Source organism: Paralichthys olivaceus, chromosome 5 (assembly GCF_024713975.1).
Source record: "Paralichthys olivaceus isolate ysfri-2021 chromosome 5, ASM2471397v2, whole genome shotgun sequence".
NCBI classification, from domain to species: Eukaryota; Metazoa; Chordata; class Actinopteri; order Pleuronectiformes; family Paralichthyidae; genus Paralichthys; species Paralichthys olivaceus.
This window is the reverse complement of record NC_091097.1, coordinates 3,298,521-3,316,580: the sequence shown is the minus strand read 5'-3', so window position 1 is coordinate 3,316,580 and position 18,060 is coordinate 3,298,521. Positions and strand designations below refer to the sequence as shown.

Here is an 18,060-nt window from a genome sequence, read left to right as displayed (position 1 = left end):
ATTTTATGACCTCCGCTAAAATCATTCTAAACCACATGGGAAAGTCCATCTTGCCAAACTGAGCTATGCAAGTCCGAAACACAGTGGTTCAGACCAGTCATCGTCTTATATAGCAACTGTGGGTGTATGTAAGGTGGGATGATGGTGAGAAGCTACTTTTTGTTAATATCAATGACAACTCCAGATTAGGTTAATGTAGGTGTTGCTCTAGTAACAGATATATATTAGACCTGGAGAGTATTTCTTCATTGAAAGAGTAAAAGAGAAGTTGTCACCACTGGCTTATAGGAAATGTGATAGAATGTGATTGACAGATATTTCATCCAATCACCAAATAATTTGGCCAGTAACAATTATATTTATTGTTGAAACTCATTAATTATGTACCTTATTGTAAAGATGAACTTAAAACAGCTGCTGTTCATGAGGCTCTGATTCAATCTGGATGTTATAACACGGTTGGGAACGGGTGAGGGAAGTGGCATCAAACCATTTTTGTCAAATGAATAGTTGTAAACTATCAAAAGAGGAAACTAAAAGAGGGGAACAGAGCGAGTGGACCCATCATCTATCCATTATCTACCACTTATCCTGGCAGGGTCATGGGTGGGGGTGGGGCAGCAGGGTAGACATACAGAGACAAACAACCACTCAGGCTCATATTCACACCCCACTTATTAACCATGTCTTTGAACTGTGGTGGGAAGCCAGTGTTATCGGCTGTGTCCGCTTTTCTCGAGTCAAATGAAGTGTGTCAAACAGACTCCACTTCACGTTACTGCTCGTGAGGAGGAGAAAGGAAAAGAGCGGCAGGAACTTAAAGTCTCTGCTTAAAGGTGCACTGGAGATTGAACTTGTCCAGAAACACAACTTCTGTTTACATTTAGTTTTTCTCATCAAATCACATTGTGTGTCCAGTGCATTTCCTTCAGTTTACAAAACATTTTCAAAGACAATTTTCCACTTTTCCATTTTCAATACATCAGTGTTTCCTTGCTTGTAGCCTTCTTCCCTGCCTGTACTGGCACGTAGCTTAGCTTTTACCTACAGATCCATGCTACTGTGACACCATTAGGACTGTGTTCTGCTTTACTCTGTGTATGCGCTAGTGCATGTGTGCCCTCATGCACGTGCACAAGAGAGACAAAACAGGAACCCCCCCCCACAGAGAAACAGCTCCATAGTGCTGCTGCAGGTCTTCTAACTTCACTGGGAACCTTTACATTTAGTATTTGAGTAAAAACATCCGCCATCGTTCACAATTCTTGTTGGTCTTCTCTTTCTTTTCTGTTTCATTTTTGTGTGTGATTGACATGCTCATTGTAACACAGAAACGTGCTCTCTCTCTCTCTCTCTCTCTCTCTCTCTCTCTCTCTCTCTCTCTCATGAAGTCAACAACACATTTCCTCTCTTTCCTGCTGCTGATAGTTAAACTGTTGGATGTGGTGTGTATTTGAGCGTTGACCACACACCACTGGCTCCATAAAGCCTCCTCAATACAAGTTGGCAGTCTTCCCCGAATATATTTCTTGCAAAGAAATTGGTTAGTTACTTTGAGTAAGTCATTTAAACTTACTCAGAGTTTAAATGACTTGAATTGCAACATTTGTAAATTAAAACCATCTGTGACACACCACTTGTAATTTGTCAGTCGGAATTTTTAATTGGGTATTTTTCCTAGATGGACATTTTAAAAGATTTTCAAAAAGAGGGATTTTGGAGAGCAACCTTGTAGCATTTCATTCATTGAGTTTATAAACCAGATTATCTTTGTGTATCCTGGACTGGTGGCTGATACAGCAGCATCGTTTCTTCAATTCCTAAAAAGACCTTATACCTGGCTCCAGTTTGATTGGACATGTATTTCTGTCAGAGGCAGACATGGAGGTAGCGGAGCACAGCAAAAAACCTTGAGTTGCTTTCAGACACGCGAGGGGCTGTAAGTGAGACACAAACAAAGTCAGTTGCTCCGGACATTCTTTTCTGCCAACCCCAAATTAAAAACTCTGGATAATGTCCAAATGTGCCCATGTGAGAATACAGCAGGAGATTATCCGGAAAATTGATGACAACAAAAAGAACACAAATATCACAGGAATAAAAAGCAGTGGTGTCCACGTATAAGACAAGGACAAAGATGTTAACTTGAAAAGACAACAAGATTTGAGTTTTTGACGATAAGGATGTTGATATGAAGTAAACATAAAAATGTAATCTCTGCAGCAGAATGTATTCATCCTGCCTCCTCCTCCTGCTGCCTCATCCCTCGCCTGAGATTTTTCAGACGTCTGAGCGGAGAATCTCCTACTGATTATTTCATTTGTGAAAGGTAAACTGTGGAGAAAATCTGGAGCCCTTTGTACGGACATTCTACAGAGTTCATGTCTGAAAACAGCTTTAGGGAGGAGGTGACAATGGAGACCTTTTTATAATCTAAGCTCCAAGTGTACAAGGTTAGAACTTGGACCAGATTACGCTAGAAGAGAACTAGGTTTTGCAGTGCTTGGGCTGTAACTGTTACTAGTGTATTTCTCGACTCACCTCAAAAATACTCCTGGTACAATATCGGCGCAGAAGTCTCAAGCCTTGTATGTAAAATGTTTTGCTGTAGCACTCGTCAATGATGGTTGACCACATGGGTCAAATCTGGTTTAAGACAACCCCCAGTATTTGTCAGCGTTTTTTTACTTGTGTCCGATGTGGATCAGTGACCTGAGTCTGTGTCTTTGAGTCTGGTTTGCTTTCACATTCAACAGGCCCATTAAAATGAAAAGAAAAATTACTATCCCAGCTAATTAACGCATCAAATAAACTTTCACCTATGAACGAACACAAGGTTAAATGTTGCATGGCTGATTGTTTCCACCAGTCTGTTAATTATATGAAATAAAATGCAAGAGCATCATGGGTCGTCCTGTTATATAGAGAACAAGGGCAGTGCTCCGTCTGTTATACAGGAACATTACACCTTGATGTCAATGTATTGAATCTATGAAGTGAAACTAAACCTATTGATTACTTGTGTTAAAGAAGCAGCTCAGCATCTAGCCAAATGTAGTTTTTCTGTTTTCCTGCAAGGCTAGCAATTTACCCAGTTCCAAGTCTACGTGCTAACAGGCTACTGGTGATCTTTCACCACAGTTTTAATATCTTTATCTGTTGACAATGTCACAAATGAACAAAAAAACCCTCCATCCATTCTATATTACTTTAACAAGGATTTTAATATCACTATTAGTTGTGTACATAGGCTACTTTTATTCAAGGAAATACAGTAGTCATACCAGAAACCTCAGGTAGCAGCTCCCCAGCCGACATGCTTAGTGTGAGAACAGCAGACACCTGTGAGACTCAGATCAGCGAGACAGCCGTCGTTGACGTGCTGCACACACACCCAGTGTGGCTCATGCATTGGGCTGCATTGAACCGACATGGTATTGATATATCTTCCAACGCCCTAGAAAATGAATATGTGTATTTGCCAAACTGTCAAACTGTACTGCTCTTTTAAAAATAGCCAACAGAGAGCCTCCAATAGGACCAACAGACATTAAATTATGTCACATAAAAACCCCTTTATTTACTTCTTACTTCTCTACATCCCACCTGAGACAGTTCAGACAGGCCAGTCAGTCTTCCTCCTCTACTTATAGCTTTAAGTGATTGTACCACATTATTATCCAAGCGGTACCCTCTGTGTGTCCCGCCGTGCTAAGCTCTGTTCAGACACACTCACCTGTAATTAACCCTTCTGTTTATTGGCCTACATTATTACACAGCATGTGAAGAGCTGCTCCGAGTTTCAGCCTGCACACATGTGCGGTGAACACCTGTCCCAGGTAAGTCCCGGGGGTTTAAAGGCACACCTGCTGGCCTGGAATCAGCAGAGGGACAGGAAAGTGCTGTCAGCGCACACACACCCTTGCACAACTCCTGTGCCCATATTGTCTGGACTGTATTCGCAAGGATCTGGGGTTCATTTTGCTTAAGGAAATCAATTGCCTCACACAAGCTTTGAAAAGATCATATGCTTCAGTTACAGCTTCGTTTTGATTCTGTAAAGTTGATATTGATTTGACAGTGAAGCACAGCTGCATTGTAAAAGTCCTCACGGTGGACACACAAAGTTTTATTGTTCATATTCTTACTTCTTTGTTGTTCAACTTTTACGACCATAACTCCTTCTTTGAAATGTGCATCAGAGTTGTCATGCAGTTTTTGTGGGCTTAATTGTTACCACTATAAAATAAAGAAAAGGCCTAACACACCCTAGTCCACTGATGTTGAGGAGCACAGTGCAGCATTTCCTTTGTTAGATAATGACACTTAGACAGTTGTGCCATTTGGTCTATAGCTGTCACTTTGTGTGTGTGTGTGTGTGTGTGTTTGTGCATTTTTACACCCATGGCTGAAACTACCATTTAAAAGAAGTGTGTGCAGTAGTTGATTTATTTTATCCAAATGTCACCGAGAGACACTTCTGGGAAAGGGTTAGCCAGCTTATCAAAATATGAAATACTTGTGTAATTTGAATCTATTGAATTATGGCGGCAGAATTCAGTCTAGGAGCCTGTGGCTTTTCTATAAATGAAGCAGAGGAAACAAAGTAATTGAGGCATACATTAGAAATACATACTTTGCCAAAAACTGAGAAAATGTCAAGGAAAAACTGAAATGTCAAATCTTAGAATTTCCCAGTCAGTCGACACAAGATGATTTTTATGACATTCCGTGTTTTAAATCTAGCATTTCTATGACATTGACCAATAGGATCACAGCAGACAGTGCTCTGCTGGAAGAGATGAAGTGAAAGAAGATTGATGTTGGTCTTGCAAAGAGAATTTGTGAAACAGAAGAAAAGTTTTAAAGTCTTTTTCTTTTCCAAACACGAGACAGACAGTATTGTACACATCATTTCAGATGCCATGTTCACATTATTGTCCCTGTAATTCCATGGTGATGTCACGCACGTAGTGAAAGATGGCAAACTGAGATTTCTCAAGGCAAGGACGTATGACTCAAAATATCTTTTAGTCCAACCTTAGACTATAAACGTTCAATACAAACACAACAGAATTGTGTTGGTAGAGGCATTGAAGGATAAAGACCACATCATTTGCCAACTAAGCCAGAGGTAGGAAATATCTTTCCCATTCTAACTTCTACAATTTCTTCTATAATCCTTCTCGTATAGTATTCTCGTTAATAGTCTATAGCTCACACTTTAGAAACATTCTGTCTGATTCTAGCAGCTCATTCATTAATATTTCTTCTGAATGATGTTTCCGCTTCTTAGCTTTTAGCTCGCTCACCACATAAATTGCCTGTGTTACATTGTCTGTGTCAGAATGTGTTGGGTGCACCGAGAGAGGCAACTTCATCACCGCGAGTGTTTTGTCTTTTACAGATGCACAAGTGGGGTCCAAAGTGACCCCGGGGGTTGTTATTCTTCAAAATCTCTGAAATTAAAAGTTTTTACACTTCCATATTCCAGGTATTCCTCATAAAACATGTTTGTGACTTGAGGCCATTTGAAATTTTTTTAATTGTTTTTATACATTTTAAGAAATTGCAGTTTTTGTGTCACCACCAGGAGGTCCGTTTGACACAGCAGCATACATGTAAGTATGATCTTCATTTATCAGCTCCATGACTTTTCTGTGACAGAGTATCATGTTGGTCAACAAAGTAGACACTAGTTAGCTAACTACAAAATAATGTTAGTAGTATGTTGCTAGTACTCTGTTAGCTAGCTTACTTAGCTAGCTAACATTACACTAGCTTAGTAAGCTAGCTGATATTACTGCGTTTGTTGTGTAGAGACTCACTGTATTCATAATTCCTTGTAATGAAAGCTAACCTGTTAGGTAACCTATTGTATGGTTATTGAATATTGATTAGTGTGTGTGTGTGTGCGTGCGCATGCGTGTGTGTGTGCGTTTGTGCGGGTGTGTGTGTGTACACACATGCATGTCTGTGCCTTTACTTACATATAAATGCACAGACATTTACTTAGATACATATTGATTTATAGTTTTGTGTGTCATAGACTATCATGGCTACTTGGAGGCCAGCTAGGATATCCAAAGACCTTGCTCGAGATATGCTCCTGAACGGATGGGATGAAGAGCCCATCGGTGGGATTGACTCGGGATCTGACATCTCAGATGTGGAGGATCCAGATTCTGGTCCTCCAGACAGACGGACACACTAACAATCATTTTTGAAGATTTTGGATGTTACTTCTTGTGAAAAAATGTTATAAAAAGTTATAAATAAGCATGTTAAATGTAAAATCAGTCTTTTGTTGACCCAAATCTAATAAATATAATCACCTTTAACCAAAATTAAAATTATGTTTTTTAATTCATTGCAAAAACACATTGATTCTAATTGGGGTCATTTTTGACCCCACTCGTGGAAGAGTGTAGATATTGGACGTTCATGCATCTAAGGGTTAAAAAAAAAAAATGTAACTAAAAAATATTTACAACATACTGCATCAATTACTTTACAAACTCAGATCTCTGTATACTGACATATAAGAAATCATTTAATTTAAGTTAAAACATCTTTGCAGACAATTTTTGCTTGATATAAGTTTGTACTTTGGTTTTAATTAGTTTATTCAAATGAACCATCACATAAGAGACGTCTAACCTGGCCATGGTGACCACGTTGTTAAGTCTTTTACCTCCTCTAACTTGGTTTTGAGTCTTCGGAGGTCTTACTGACACAGAGGCTGTGGAAGTCAGATCAGAAAGAGATGACCACATAAGCGGCTGTTGCTATGAAGCAAATCACCTTCAGAGCATCAAGTTTGGTGAAAAGCAGAGACGAAATATGAGGGTTGAAGGAGCAGTGTGCATACAACACATGTTTCTTTCTTGTTTTATAGGAAACGCCAACCAACAGGCTGATTGATTTTTCTATCTACAACCTTTACAGCCTCTGCACCATTTATAAGACAAGGCTGTCCCACTCTGTGAGGCCAAGTATCACCCACAATACATGAGCAAACAGGAAGGCACATGCAAGTAAACACAAATGAATGCACACATATATACATATGTGCACAGTGTTTTCACACACAGCCAATATTTTAAAAAGGCAAATCTACACTCATCTGTTGATTTTCACCCTCTCTCAGAGATCTGCTGATTTCAATCCCTCCTTCAGTTTTATTGCTTCAGCAGCAGTTTCTCTTTTGATTGGGAAACTGCATCAGACCACTGAGAACCACAACTAATCAGTGATACCAGGGCCAATGTGGTCTTTGTACAGAGCAAACATGGCCGATTTATTGGAAAAGTGACATTTAAGGGTACTTTTAATGTTGTATCTGGAACCGGATTTGAGCTGAAGTGCATTTTTACCATATACTGCAGTATGTTGCCATACATTTAAGTGAATGGGAACAAGAAAAATAAATTCATCCATTCATTATAGCAAGACATTGTTTTCGTGTAGGCTAAATTTGAAATAAATCCCTTTAATAAATGTTTTTAAAACATGGAATTAACAGCGTTGTTGGTTAATTCATTCATTAATTCATTCATTTTAACAGCATTGAATATTGTTCACAGTATTAGTACAAACACGAGCTGAACTCCATGCAGACAACCTGCCAGGGTTATACATTCACTGCAGTTCAGCAACCACATCTCTTAAGATAAGAATTTAGACATAACAATGGAAGAATATTCACAGCTTATACCCATCGATTGGCTATAATGTTTATTCATTGTATGTATTAGCTTTTCGACCCTGATTGCTCACTGGGAGCACTGGCCAGGGTCAAAAAGGCTAAACTGAATGTTTAAATAACAATAAAAAATGTGGGGCAGTTACAGTCTCATGCAGTTGATTGTATGTACATGTACACAAATCAAGTTTTTTGGAGTGCACGTGAGCAGTGAGTGTAGAGAGCAGGAGAAAGACAGAAGAAGAAAAAGAGACAAAGTGGAACAGAGTCAATCAGTAGTGCAGATAAATATGTTCACAAGGAAGGTTTGTGGAAACATTTCTTGTAGCATGTGTAGTAGTAAAAGTGGGAGATTCCATAAGCTATAAACAATTTGAACTAAGTAAGTTGTTTTTATCCGGGTCAAAGTTTTAAACAGTGCAGTGCTTACTTACTAGATTAGTTAGCTAAGTAGCTTCAGACAAGATACTTGAAATTTGTTTGACAACCTAAAGAAAATGATGTTTTTGTGAAAGCCGGGATGAGGAGGCAGCCAGAATTCAGTACAAACTCGGTAGATAGCATCTGCTGTGCACGTTAACACAACAAGCATACAGTTCTGTGCTGCAGAGGTGTCGTCCCCGGCACCCCCTCCCACAACCGATCAGCTCCAAAATGAATCATCTGGAGATACCCTCCCAAATAACATAAACACCAAGTTTGGTGAAAGTCTGTCCATGTGTTGTTGAATAAAATGTTGAATGAATCACAGACCCTCAAGCACATGTTTGAGATCTGACTTCGGTGCAGAAACAGATAAGGCTGTGGATCCATAGGCAACATATTTTACACAAATGAGTGGTGTTTAAAGGGATAGATCACCAAAAATGAAAATTCACTCATCATCTACTCGCCACTCTGCAGATGGAGGGGTGGGGGAAGTCATCCTCCATACTGCTCCTGTGGTGTCATCCACAGCAGTTAGCTCTGACATTTAAATTCAACTCGAAACAGCATAATTTACACCATGTTATCCAAGGTAGGGCGTTTTTGGTATTTATTTGAAAATATTTCATGTGTTTTGACAGTAAAAAAACAGGAATTATTAAAGCGCTGATATTTAGGAGTGTAAATCCAGATCTTGTGGATTTCAATGTGGTTCCATTAGGGGACTGTTGGGCCTTGGCAGAGGTTTGTACTGTTCCATTCTAGTTACACATATGACCATCTAGCTCATGTCTAGTTATGTGTGCAGATGAAAATTACTTAAAAAAAAAGGTATGTAATGGCTGAAACACTCTGTATCCCCCTAATGGAAGGTATCACCTTGTAGTTTTGAACTGTCACCTCTATTTTATTCCTGCAATCATGGATTTAAATGAAAATGAGTTAATTCCCTTTGTACACAAACAAATAACAGTGTGTTGTGTAAATGCTGAGATTTTCTTTTGAGTTTCTGTTCAAAAAGTAATATATTTTTGATTCATAACAAAATATAATATTTGATTACTTTGTGAGTATTTTAACTTTACTTGGCACGTTTTGGACACAGTGGGAGATCTTACACACTTGATTCTTTATTGTATTAGATAGACAAACATGAAGTAGGCTCTTTATTAACTAGTTTCATGTTTTCTTTGTATTGTTAAAGTGGCAGTCGATGTACTGTACATCGAGGGTGGTTACCTACTGCTCTGATGTCAACAATTCAAAAAAAAAACATTACAAAGACAAATTAATGCATTATTATAAATACTATTTTCAAGTAATAGTTGAAATGTTAAATATCTGTCACATATCAGGATCATTTTACAATGGGTGATGACACACATGTAAATTTAAAGGGACATTCTTCCCCTTTCCTTCTCAGAAGTAAGCACAATTTATACCATGTTATGAATGCATAGACTCGTAGATTCATTCCATCTATCTTTTTAATAAATGTATTTTAGCAACATGATACAATGACAGAAACCCTGCTAGAAACACACTGAGGTGCAGTCCTGTGCCTAGCCTCTAGTGTTCTGTCTGAACAAGGCATTTAATGTAATCTTGAATGAAATGTAAACAACTATAAACTCTACTATCCTTACCCTGCCTGTGTGTCAGTGAATGCTACTTAAAACTTTACAGTTGTGAAAGAAAATAAATAAAAGCAGTAGTCTGTCGTGTTAGAGCAGAGAAAAAAATGAACATTACAGGCTTCACTCTGTGTAATTGTGCCCTTACAGTCACTTCAAGATCTTCTCCTGTGTGTTGTTTTTTCACGGCTTAACTCCCCCAAGAATTACAAATACATGTGATACTTGTTGCATTGTCTTCGTGCCAGTGGAGGGCCAACATTGGAACATCACAAGGGTCTATAAACAACAATACCTGTAGTGTGAAGTGTCAAACGCAAAAAATTTAAAATCTTAGTAGGTGTTTGATTTACAATAAAGTGCAGACATTTTCTAACAGCTGAAGAGCTGAACATATTTGCTTCTGAAAAAAATCATAACCATAATTGTCTCCTCAGTCATGTGTTTTAGCTGCCTAATGTTTATCATTGTTTTTGTTCCACAACCTATATTGTACTGTTGCTGCCATGCACATATACTGTAGAAAATAATGATCTTAAAATATCGAAAACAGGTTTGTTGTAATGGTGTGAAAGCAGGACGTTTTAATGCACAACTAACTTATGTTACAAGTTAGAATAACTGTCCACAAAGCTGAGAGCAGACATCAAGCCTCCATCCTCAAAGCATAACATAGTGGAGTGGAGCAGGGGGAGCAGCTGCTGTAACGATGCAATGGAATCCTTCCAACTGGCTTGAATGAGATATTCCATCTTCCAGAGAGAAGAATACTATATATATATATATATCTTAATATTAAAACGTCACTAACCCTTGTGTTTCAATGGTCATGAGGAGCTCACTTTTGTATTTTTATACAAACTGGATTTAAGCAGTACAGTGATATTAAAGTGTCCTTATCTGTGTTCAGACTGAATTCAAAGTAGTTAAGAGTGGTCACCGAAATAAATAGATATCACATCCATGCCCTAACCCAGGTTTTTAAGGCTAAACGAAAGAGAAGAGACCAGGAAATAACTAATTTGAGAAAACCAAAGTTCCTGTTGAGAGTCTGATCCGTCAGGTAAACATTAAATCAGGTTGTAGATTGGTTCAAAAGGATGAATAAAAAAACGAAACAAATAAAAACAAGATAAGACAAACCTGTGCTTAAGATTCCATTCAAACACATCTTTGTGTTGTTCAAGTGAAAAACAAAATGCCATGTTAGCTCAGGCAAAATAGTGAAGTACGTGTCACGCTGACAAACTGAACTCATCTCCATTACACTGTTTATTTTGTCATCTAATAAAGCTTCACCTCTATTTGCCAGTGCCATGCAATTTTGTTTTCCTGTTAAAACCTTTGACTGGTGTGTTTCCACTCCCTGCTTGTGAATTGTGTTTGTTACATATGAGCGCATGGAGGTCTTTGGTCTGTTACAACAAGAAAGCTGCTCCCTGTACAGTAGATAGCATTCAGTAAAGTCACAGTGAGGGTGCTGCCAATTTTTCAGCAGCTTATTTGACAGCAGTTTGACGACCTTGTTTCAGTCTGAAATTACATGATCTCCTCTCTCCCCTCCAAACCAGCAGGCTCCATGTTGGCCTTGGAGCTGCGGGGCTGGCTCAGTCCCAGTGCCTCCCCTCTGGCTTTAAGGAATTGTTCTGGTCCCCAGTGCAGACAAAGAGGGCAGGGACATGAAGCTGGATGGTGCACGATGCTGGCGGAGGGGTAGAGGGCTGCGGCCGTCTGAGGCAGCCCCCTCGGCCTGTTGTGGTACTGGGAGAGGCGGAGTGCATCCAGGGACCTCATGGGTGCGCTGTAGGAACTGTGAGCCGAGGAGGCTGGTGAGGAGAGAGCCAGCGGGGAGTAGTGGTGGAGGGGCAGGTGGGGCAGGTGGTGCGGGATGAAGGGGTACGGTAACGTGGTGGCAGGAGAGGAGCGGCTCATGAAGAGGGCACCCAGAGGGTCGACGAGAGGGAGAGGCCAAGGCAAGGAGTGTCTCTGGCGTTTATCCTTCATCCTCCTGTTCTGAAACCACACCTGGAGAGAGGGAAGGACAGAGTGAAGGGGTGAGGAAATTAATGAAAGAAGGAGACTGTGGTGTATCGTTAGTGTCAGGGAGGATGGATGGGTGCATTGAACTTCCCTTTAGTGTTTTGTTACCTCAAGCTCTATTGTCCTCACCCACTGCATCCCTCACAAATGGCCTGTGAATACATGTGTACTTAAAATACATTTTGTGTGATCAGTTTAAAGTTTCAGTGTGTAAGATTTAGGTGAAAGGGATCTATGGGCAGAAATAAAATATGAAGTAATCCTCATGATGTTTTTACTAATGTGCATTATTTAAATTGAACAAATGTTTGTGTTCTTTACCCTAGAAAAAACGCCCTTTATATCTTAACACTTTATATTTACATGGAGGGGGTCCTCTCTACGGAGGCCTCCATGTTTTTTACATTAGTCCAGACTGAACAAACTAAACACCTTTTGAGTTTTTATGACAACTGAAGCTGCCACAGGTTCTCTGTCATGTTTGGAAGGGGAGGGTGAGTAGAGGGGTGTTCAACTGCAACATGCAGCTTCACCACTAGATGTCACTAAATTCTACACACTGAACCTTTAAAGGCAGATGGCACTTGACAAAAGAGTAAACGTATAATTGTGGACTGTTTCAAAGCACTGAGGTCAGGTCATTGGTGATGACATATTTCAATACCATGTGTTAATGTAATCAGGTCAAAATGATATATAGTTACAATCTGTGTAAGAAATACATTTAATACTAGGTGTAGAGTTCAAGTTCAAAGTGACTTTATCATCCCAGATGAAAAACTTGGCTCACAGTCAGGTGTGACACACAAAGTGAAAAGAACAGCATGGACACACACAAAAGTATTTAAATGATCCATGAAATGTCACGTGAAAAGTCAAAAATGTTAAATGTAAAAAAGAACTAAAACTGAATTTAAAATTACATGTGCAAGTTCAGGAAATGTATTGTACAGGGAACCAAATAGTATTTACACCTATTGCACCTAGAGCGGGGTACTCATCTCAAACCTGAGGGAAGAATTTCAAACTCACAGTGGAGGGGGTGGTTCTTGCAATCCACTATAGACCTGGCCCTATAGAGGAGCCGCTAGTCAAAGATTGCTGTCAGGGGGGTCTTTGACAGACCTATCACCTTACCTGCCACCTTCACAATACAATTTACAGGTTTACTGTGTACGATTTAGATGAAAGGGAGCTATTGGGCATGTCATCTCAGGCCTAGACTCCTGCAACTCCCTCCTGGCTGGTCTGCCTGCTAATGCCATCTGACCTCTGCTGCTCATCCAGAATGGCACAGCTCGACTGGTCTTCAACCAACCTAAGTTCACTCACACTGCTCCTCTGCTCCCTTCACTGGTTACCAGTGGCTGCCTGCATCAGCTTCAAGACGTTTATTTGCACATATGTTGCACTTACATGTAGCACTTGTGGTTTGGCTTTTTTGAAGACTAATTGTAGTTACATGATTCTTGCTGTTCTGTGTTTGAACCCTCATGGTTAAATGCACTTATTGGAAGTCACTTTGGATAAAAGCTTCAGCTAAATGATGTTTTTATTAGTGTATTTTATCTAAATTGTACAAATTGTTGCTTTCTTTACCCTATGGGCCCTTTATACTTAGATACTTTATATTTACATTGGGAGGGGGTCCTCTCTCTGCAGGCTGCCATGTTTTTTACAGTAGTTCAAACTGGACAAACTAAACACCTTTGACTGTTTATGACAACTGAAGCTACCACAGGTTCTCTCATGTTTGGAAGGGGAGGGTGAGGTCAGAGGTATTCAGTTGTAACAGACAGCTTTACCCAATGATGTCACTAAATTCTACACACTGAACCTTTAAGGCATTACTTTCTCTAGTAAACAAATGTCCATACCTTGCAACAATAGAGAGAAAAGAACAGATTGAAAGGACTTGTAGAACAGGAAATAATTTTTCCTTCTACATTAAAAAACATTTCACTTCCTCAGGAAGTACAAAGGTTGGTTTCCCTTCTTTCAAACTGTCTAAGCATTAACATCAAATTCCAGTTTGTTGTCAATGACTGTTTCAAGATACCTATAGGCTGCTGTTCCACAAATTCAATGCCAATACCATTAATCAAGGTCAGTGATGGACACATGGTCAGTGTCAGCTCTTATCCCCACAAACTCTCCGAACAATCTTCATCTGTGTCTTCTGGGAGCCTGGCTCCGCTTTTTCACCCGGAAATATTTCTTTTCTTTTTGTTTGTTTCATTTTTGTATCTGTCTTGTGTTGAAAGCTTCGCCAACCACCCCGCTCGCTTGCGGTGAATCCAGTGATCTGTGTTCTCACATGCACCTCCTCCGGACAAAAAAGGGAGTGTCTGAGGAGTTCTGTCTGATATGTCAAAGTTATAGGGATACTTTACTGGACCAACTTTCCAACACAAACAATCTATATGCCTCTAGCGTGGATATAAATGTACATCAGGTCTGGACTGCAGACAAAATAAATATTGCAATTGCATTTACTCTGCAGCAGACTACACTTCATTTAGATGACCTGTTTTCCTGTGTTGCAGCACTGACATCCTTCTTAACACAGGCTGACAAGTTGTCTGTGTGTCTATCTAGTCTTCAACTGTTTTACCAGTTCACGCGATCTCCCGGAAGGCTGCACTTCTAAAACGTCAGGTGGCAGCGTTTACAAGACCTCGCCTCGCATTCCTGATCTTTCATAAAAGACCCTCCAGTAGCAGCCAGAAAGGTGGGTGCGTTTACTGCATATTAAAGCTGCAGCGTGGGGTCAGTGTGCCTCTGTATCAAATGTTAGATGCTGCTAAACCTGTCACTGCTCAATCTTCTGCGCTGATTTGAAATGACAAATAAGAGGAGAGGAGTTGAAAAATGCACAATCATGGGAAATTTCAGAGGGGCGTTGTCATTTAGGTGAGAAGCTGTCTCAGGATTGTTTTGTTTTCTGCTTTGACCTACCTAGTTTGGTTCTTAATTTTTTAACTTTGTCCAAAACATATGCATTAAAAATAAAATGATAAAGGAGTTGTAATATTGAGTAAAGATGTTGGAGTTAGAGCTGAAGGGCAAATAGCTTAGCTTAGCACACAGACTAAAATCAGGAGGTAACAGTTAGACTGGCTTTAACCAAAGGTCAAAAATACACATTGATTGCTCAATGATTAACATTTTGTATCATGTTAAATCTCTAAAAGTTTCAATTGGCCACTACAGAGAAATGGTTGACCAAGAAAAAATTCCCGGAATAAAACGTCACCTAAAGCCGAATTTTTTTTCTTTTAGTCGTATCTATTTGGACAAACTAGACAAACCACACTGCAGAGGCAGTTCAACACCTATAATAATGGATATTAAATAATAATAATAAGTAAAATACAAGTTGCTTTATAAACTTACAACTTAACTGTAACTAAAGTTACATTCACTGTCGATTGCTTTTGGATATGGTGTGCCGTATGTATGAAGCTGCGTAATATGTGGAGCACTAAGGTTCATACACATTCATTTCCTCAGGGATAAGAAAATGTAAATGTACTCATGTCTGCAGATTTTTATCTTATCTTAGCACAATGACGAGTATTGGGGGAAACACCTCACTGTCACTTTGATACTTGGCTATGACTGGTTGGTTGCAACCAAGTTATGGCTGACAGACACAGAGACCCCCAACCCTAAACTGTTGGTGATAACAACACAAATAACAGCTAGAGTTCCCTGTATGCCAGTTGCCAATGCAGCTTTGTGCTCGCTGATGTAATCTAAACCGCTTAATACTTCAACTGCCCCTGGAGGTCCCCACACCTGACTTTGAGCACCAGCACTAGCAGGTGATATTTAAGATACTAATACTAGTATCTACTAGTATTATAATACTTATACTTACACAATACTTACTGCTCCCCTTAAAACGTCTGTAACTTCTCAATGTTTGAACATTAATTTGCCTTTCATTTATTATGAAATGTAAGAATGACCCTCAAATTGTTTAATTTTCATGAATCCATTGTTTTACCTGTGTTAGTTTTGATCAAGCTGGTTTTGAAAGATCATATATATTGTAAATGCCAAATATCATGTTTCTGAACAATATATGTTTCTGAACAATGCAAGGATTTCATTAGTTCTGCTTCCTTCTCACAATGAGAATATGAGTGTTGTTACCTTCTGCAAAACATTATATTCAAACAACCATAACTTTCATAAAACAAAAGAAATTGGTGAAAGATAAATTGAGAGAGTTTTCACATTATTATAACTTTGCAGTATGCAGCCACAGTGGCTTTTTAAAGGGCAACACATTCATAGCAGTGAAGGCCAGATATTGTATGTGTTGTCAGCAGCAAGTGTGTTGGTTCAATGGTTAAACTCACACTCTGACTTGAGTGATCCGTACCTTTATCGTTGTCTCCGGTAAGTTGAGAGCCGTGGCCAGCTCGCAGCGTCGCGGCCTGGACACGTAGCTCTCCCTGCGGTACTCCTGCTCCAGCCGGGACAGCTGCTCCCGCGTGAACGCGGTCCGGTGCCGCCGGCTCTGGTCGAGCAGGACGCTGCGCGGGCACGGCTCCTGCTGCTCGTTCCCGGCGACAGCCGCCAATGGCGTCTGTCTGCCCTCTGCCACTGATAACACAAATGTATTATTATTATTCTGATTATTATTGTGATTATGATTATGATTATTCTGATTATTATTGTGATTATGATTGTGAAATACAGTGTGGTGTAAAATAGGATATATTCCCTGTACTGTTCCTCTGGACTCAACATTGTCATCATGTTACTTTATGACTTTTTTTTTATTTTATGAGAAAAGCTATTAACTTCATTCTGAACTTGTGACAAGTTTCAGATGCTCTGATCTGTGTTGAGGTTTCTATCCTCCTACCACACTCCTACCTGGTTTGATAATAAACTGTTTTTTTAGTGACATAAAATAACCAGGACGAAATGCGTGTTTTTTGTCCGTGGACAAAATAATCTAGTTTTCGTTTGTACCAACTATACAGTGGAATTTAACAACAATTTATGGGGATATTGGTATTTTATCATCAAACGTCCAATCAGTGACAGCGGGAAGAGTTGGATATAAGGTCATGATCTGGTCTGATGTAAAAAAAAATACATTTAAATGAATTATAATTTCTTTCTGTTGGACAAAGAGAAAGTAAAGCTAATAGTGTATCAACCGTTGTAATCGTTATTCTTTGATCCGTTTTGTTGTATTTTACTGCACTTCGAAATATGAACTGAATCTTCTGTGATTTGCTAATTTTGCACTTACATCTTAGTTTGTGAAGCACCTTGTAGCCTGACTCTTGCCATGACTTTTTTAATTGTATTACATAAATAAAGTTTGTCATTATCAAATATTCACATATTCCTCACGGGTGTTGGGCATTTGGAAAAGGCTGTGTCATTTCACATCAAAAAATTATAGTTTTCAGCGACCACAAGGTTTGCAGCAATTTCATTTACTTACACATCAGGTTGTTTCTCTTTTCGATGAGTAAAAAAGATGAAAGAAACAAACAAGAGAAAAAAAAATCCCCTCCTTGTTGTCTTCGGTGTTCCTCTCGGCTCGTGTCCCCTCCACAGGCCCACAACTTCAGACTGACTAAACCCTGTCTCCTTCACTTGTTTCTGGTCTGATCACACAGTCGGGGAGAAGATGAGGTGTTTCTTTAACCCCCCCCCCCCCCCTCTCAACACACACACACACACACACACACACCCTTCACTCCCCCGCGTCTGTCTGTGCGCTCCGCGGGGCCGCTCCTCTCTCCTCTCTCTGTCCCTATCACCGTGCGCTCCAGACGGGCCGTGGGTTGCGCGTCGGGCCGGCGCGGCGCCGCGGCCCACAGAGGTGTTAAATGTGTTTAGGGCTGAAGCCTTTGGTCTGCGTCTCGGCCTTTGTACTTTTGTTATGGAAGAATTAAAGACGCGCAGGCAGAGACAGCGGCCAGACCCGCATTGTCCTCCGCTGTTTGATGTTGGCAGGTTTGGAAGTGAATCATTACAGGTCTAATGGCTCCAAATTGGCTGAGATGGATCCCGGTGGAGAGGACATATTCATTGGGATGATATTCTGGACACAGCTGAATGTTTTAATCATTTTTTTCAGTCTTGTGATGGCTATAGCCTACAGATTGTTATGAGTGTCGCTGATGTCATTATTCTTATTCCGATATGTCCTGTATATTTCTTTCAGTATTCGACTAAACATTTCGGAACAAAACTTGAACTAAGAAATTCTGTTCA

At 39.8% G+C, this 18,060-nt stretch overlaps 1 protein-coding gene across 1 annotated transcript; it reads right to left on the bottom strand.

Annotated features, from left to right (window-relative positions):
* Positions 1–9,251: 9,251 nt before the first annotated feature.
* On the bottom strand, positions 9,252–17,444 carry eve1 (even-skipped-like1). The gene is made up of 3 exons (XM_020103666.2): positions 17,282–17,444; positions 16,199–16,422; positions 9,252–11,790 (listed from the first exon to the last, which is right to left on the bottom strand). The coding sequence occupies exons 1-3, from the start codon at positions 17,283–17,285 to the stop codon at positions 11,305–11,307; spliced, it is 714 nt and encodes a 237-aa protein (XP_019959225.1). The 5' UTR covers positions 17,286–17,444; the 3' UTR covers positions 9,252–11,304.
* Positions 17,445–18,060: the final 616 nt, after the last annotated feature.

Coding starts and splice junctions, on each gene's coding strand:
- eve1 (XM_020103666.2), bottom strand. Junction 11,791..16,198: donor TACCGGAGACAACGATAAAG/GTACGGATCACT, acceptor CCCTCTCTCCAG/GTGTGGTTTCAGAACAGGAG.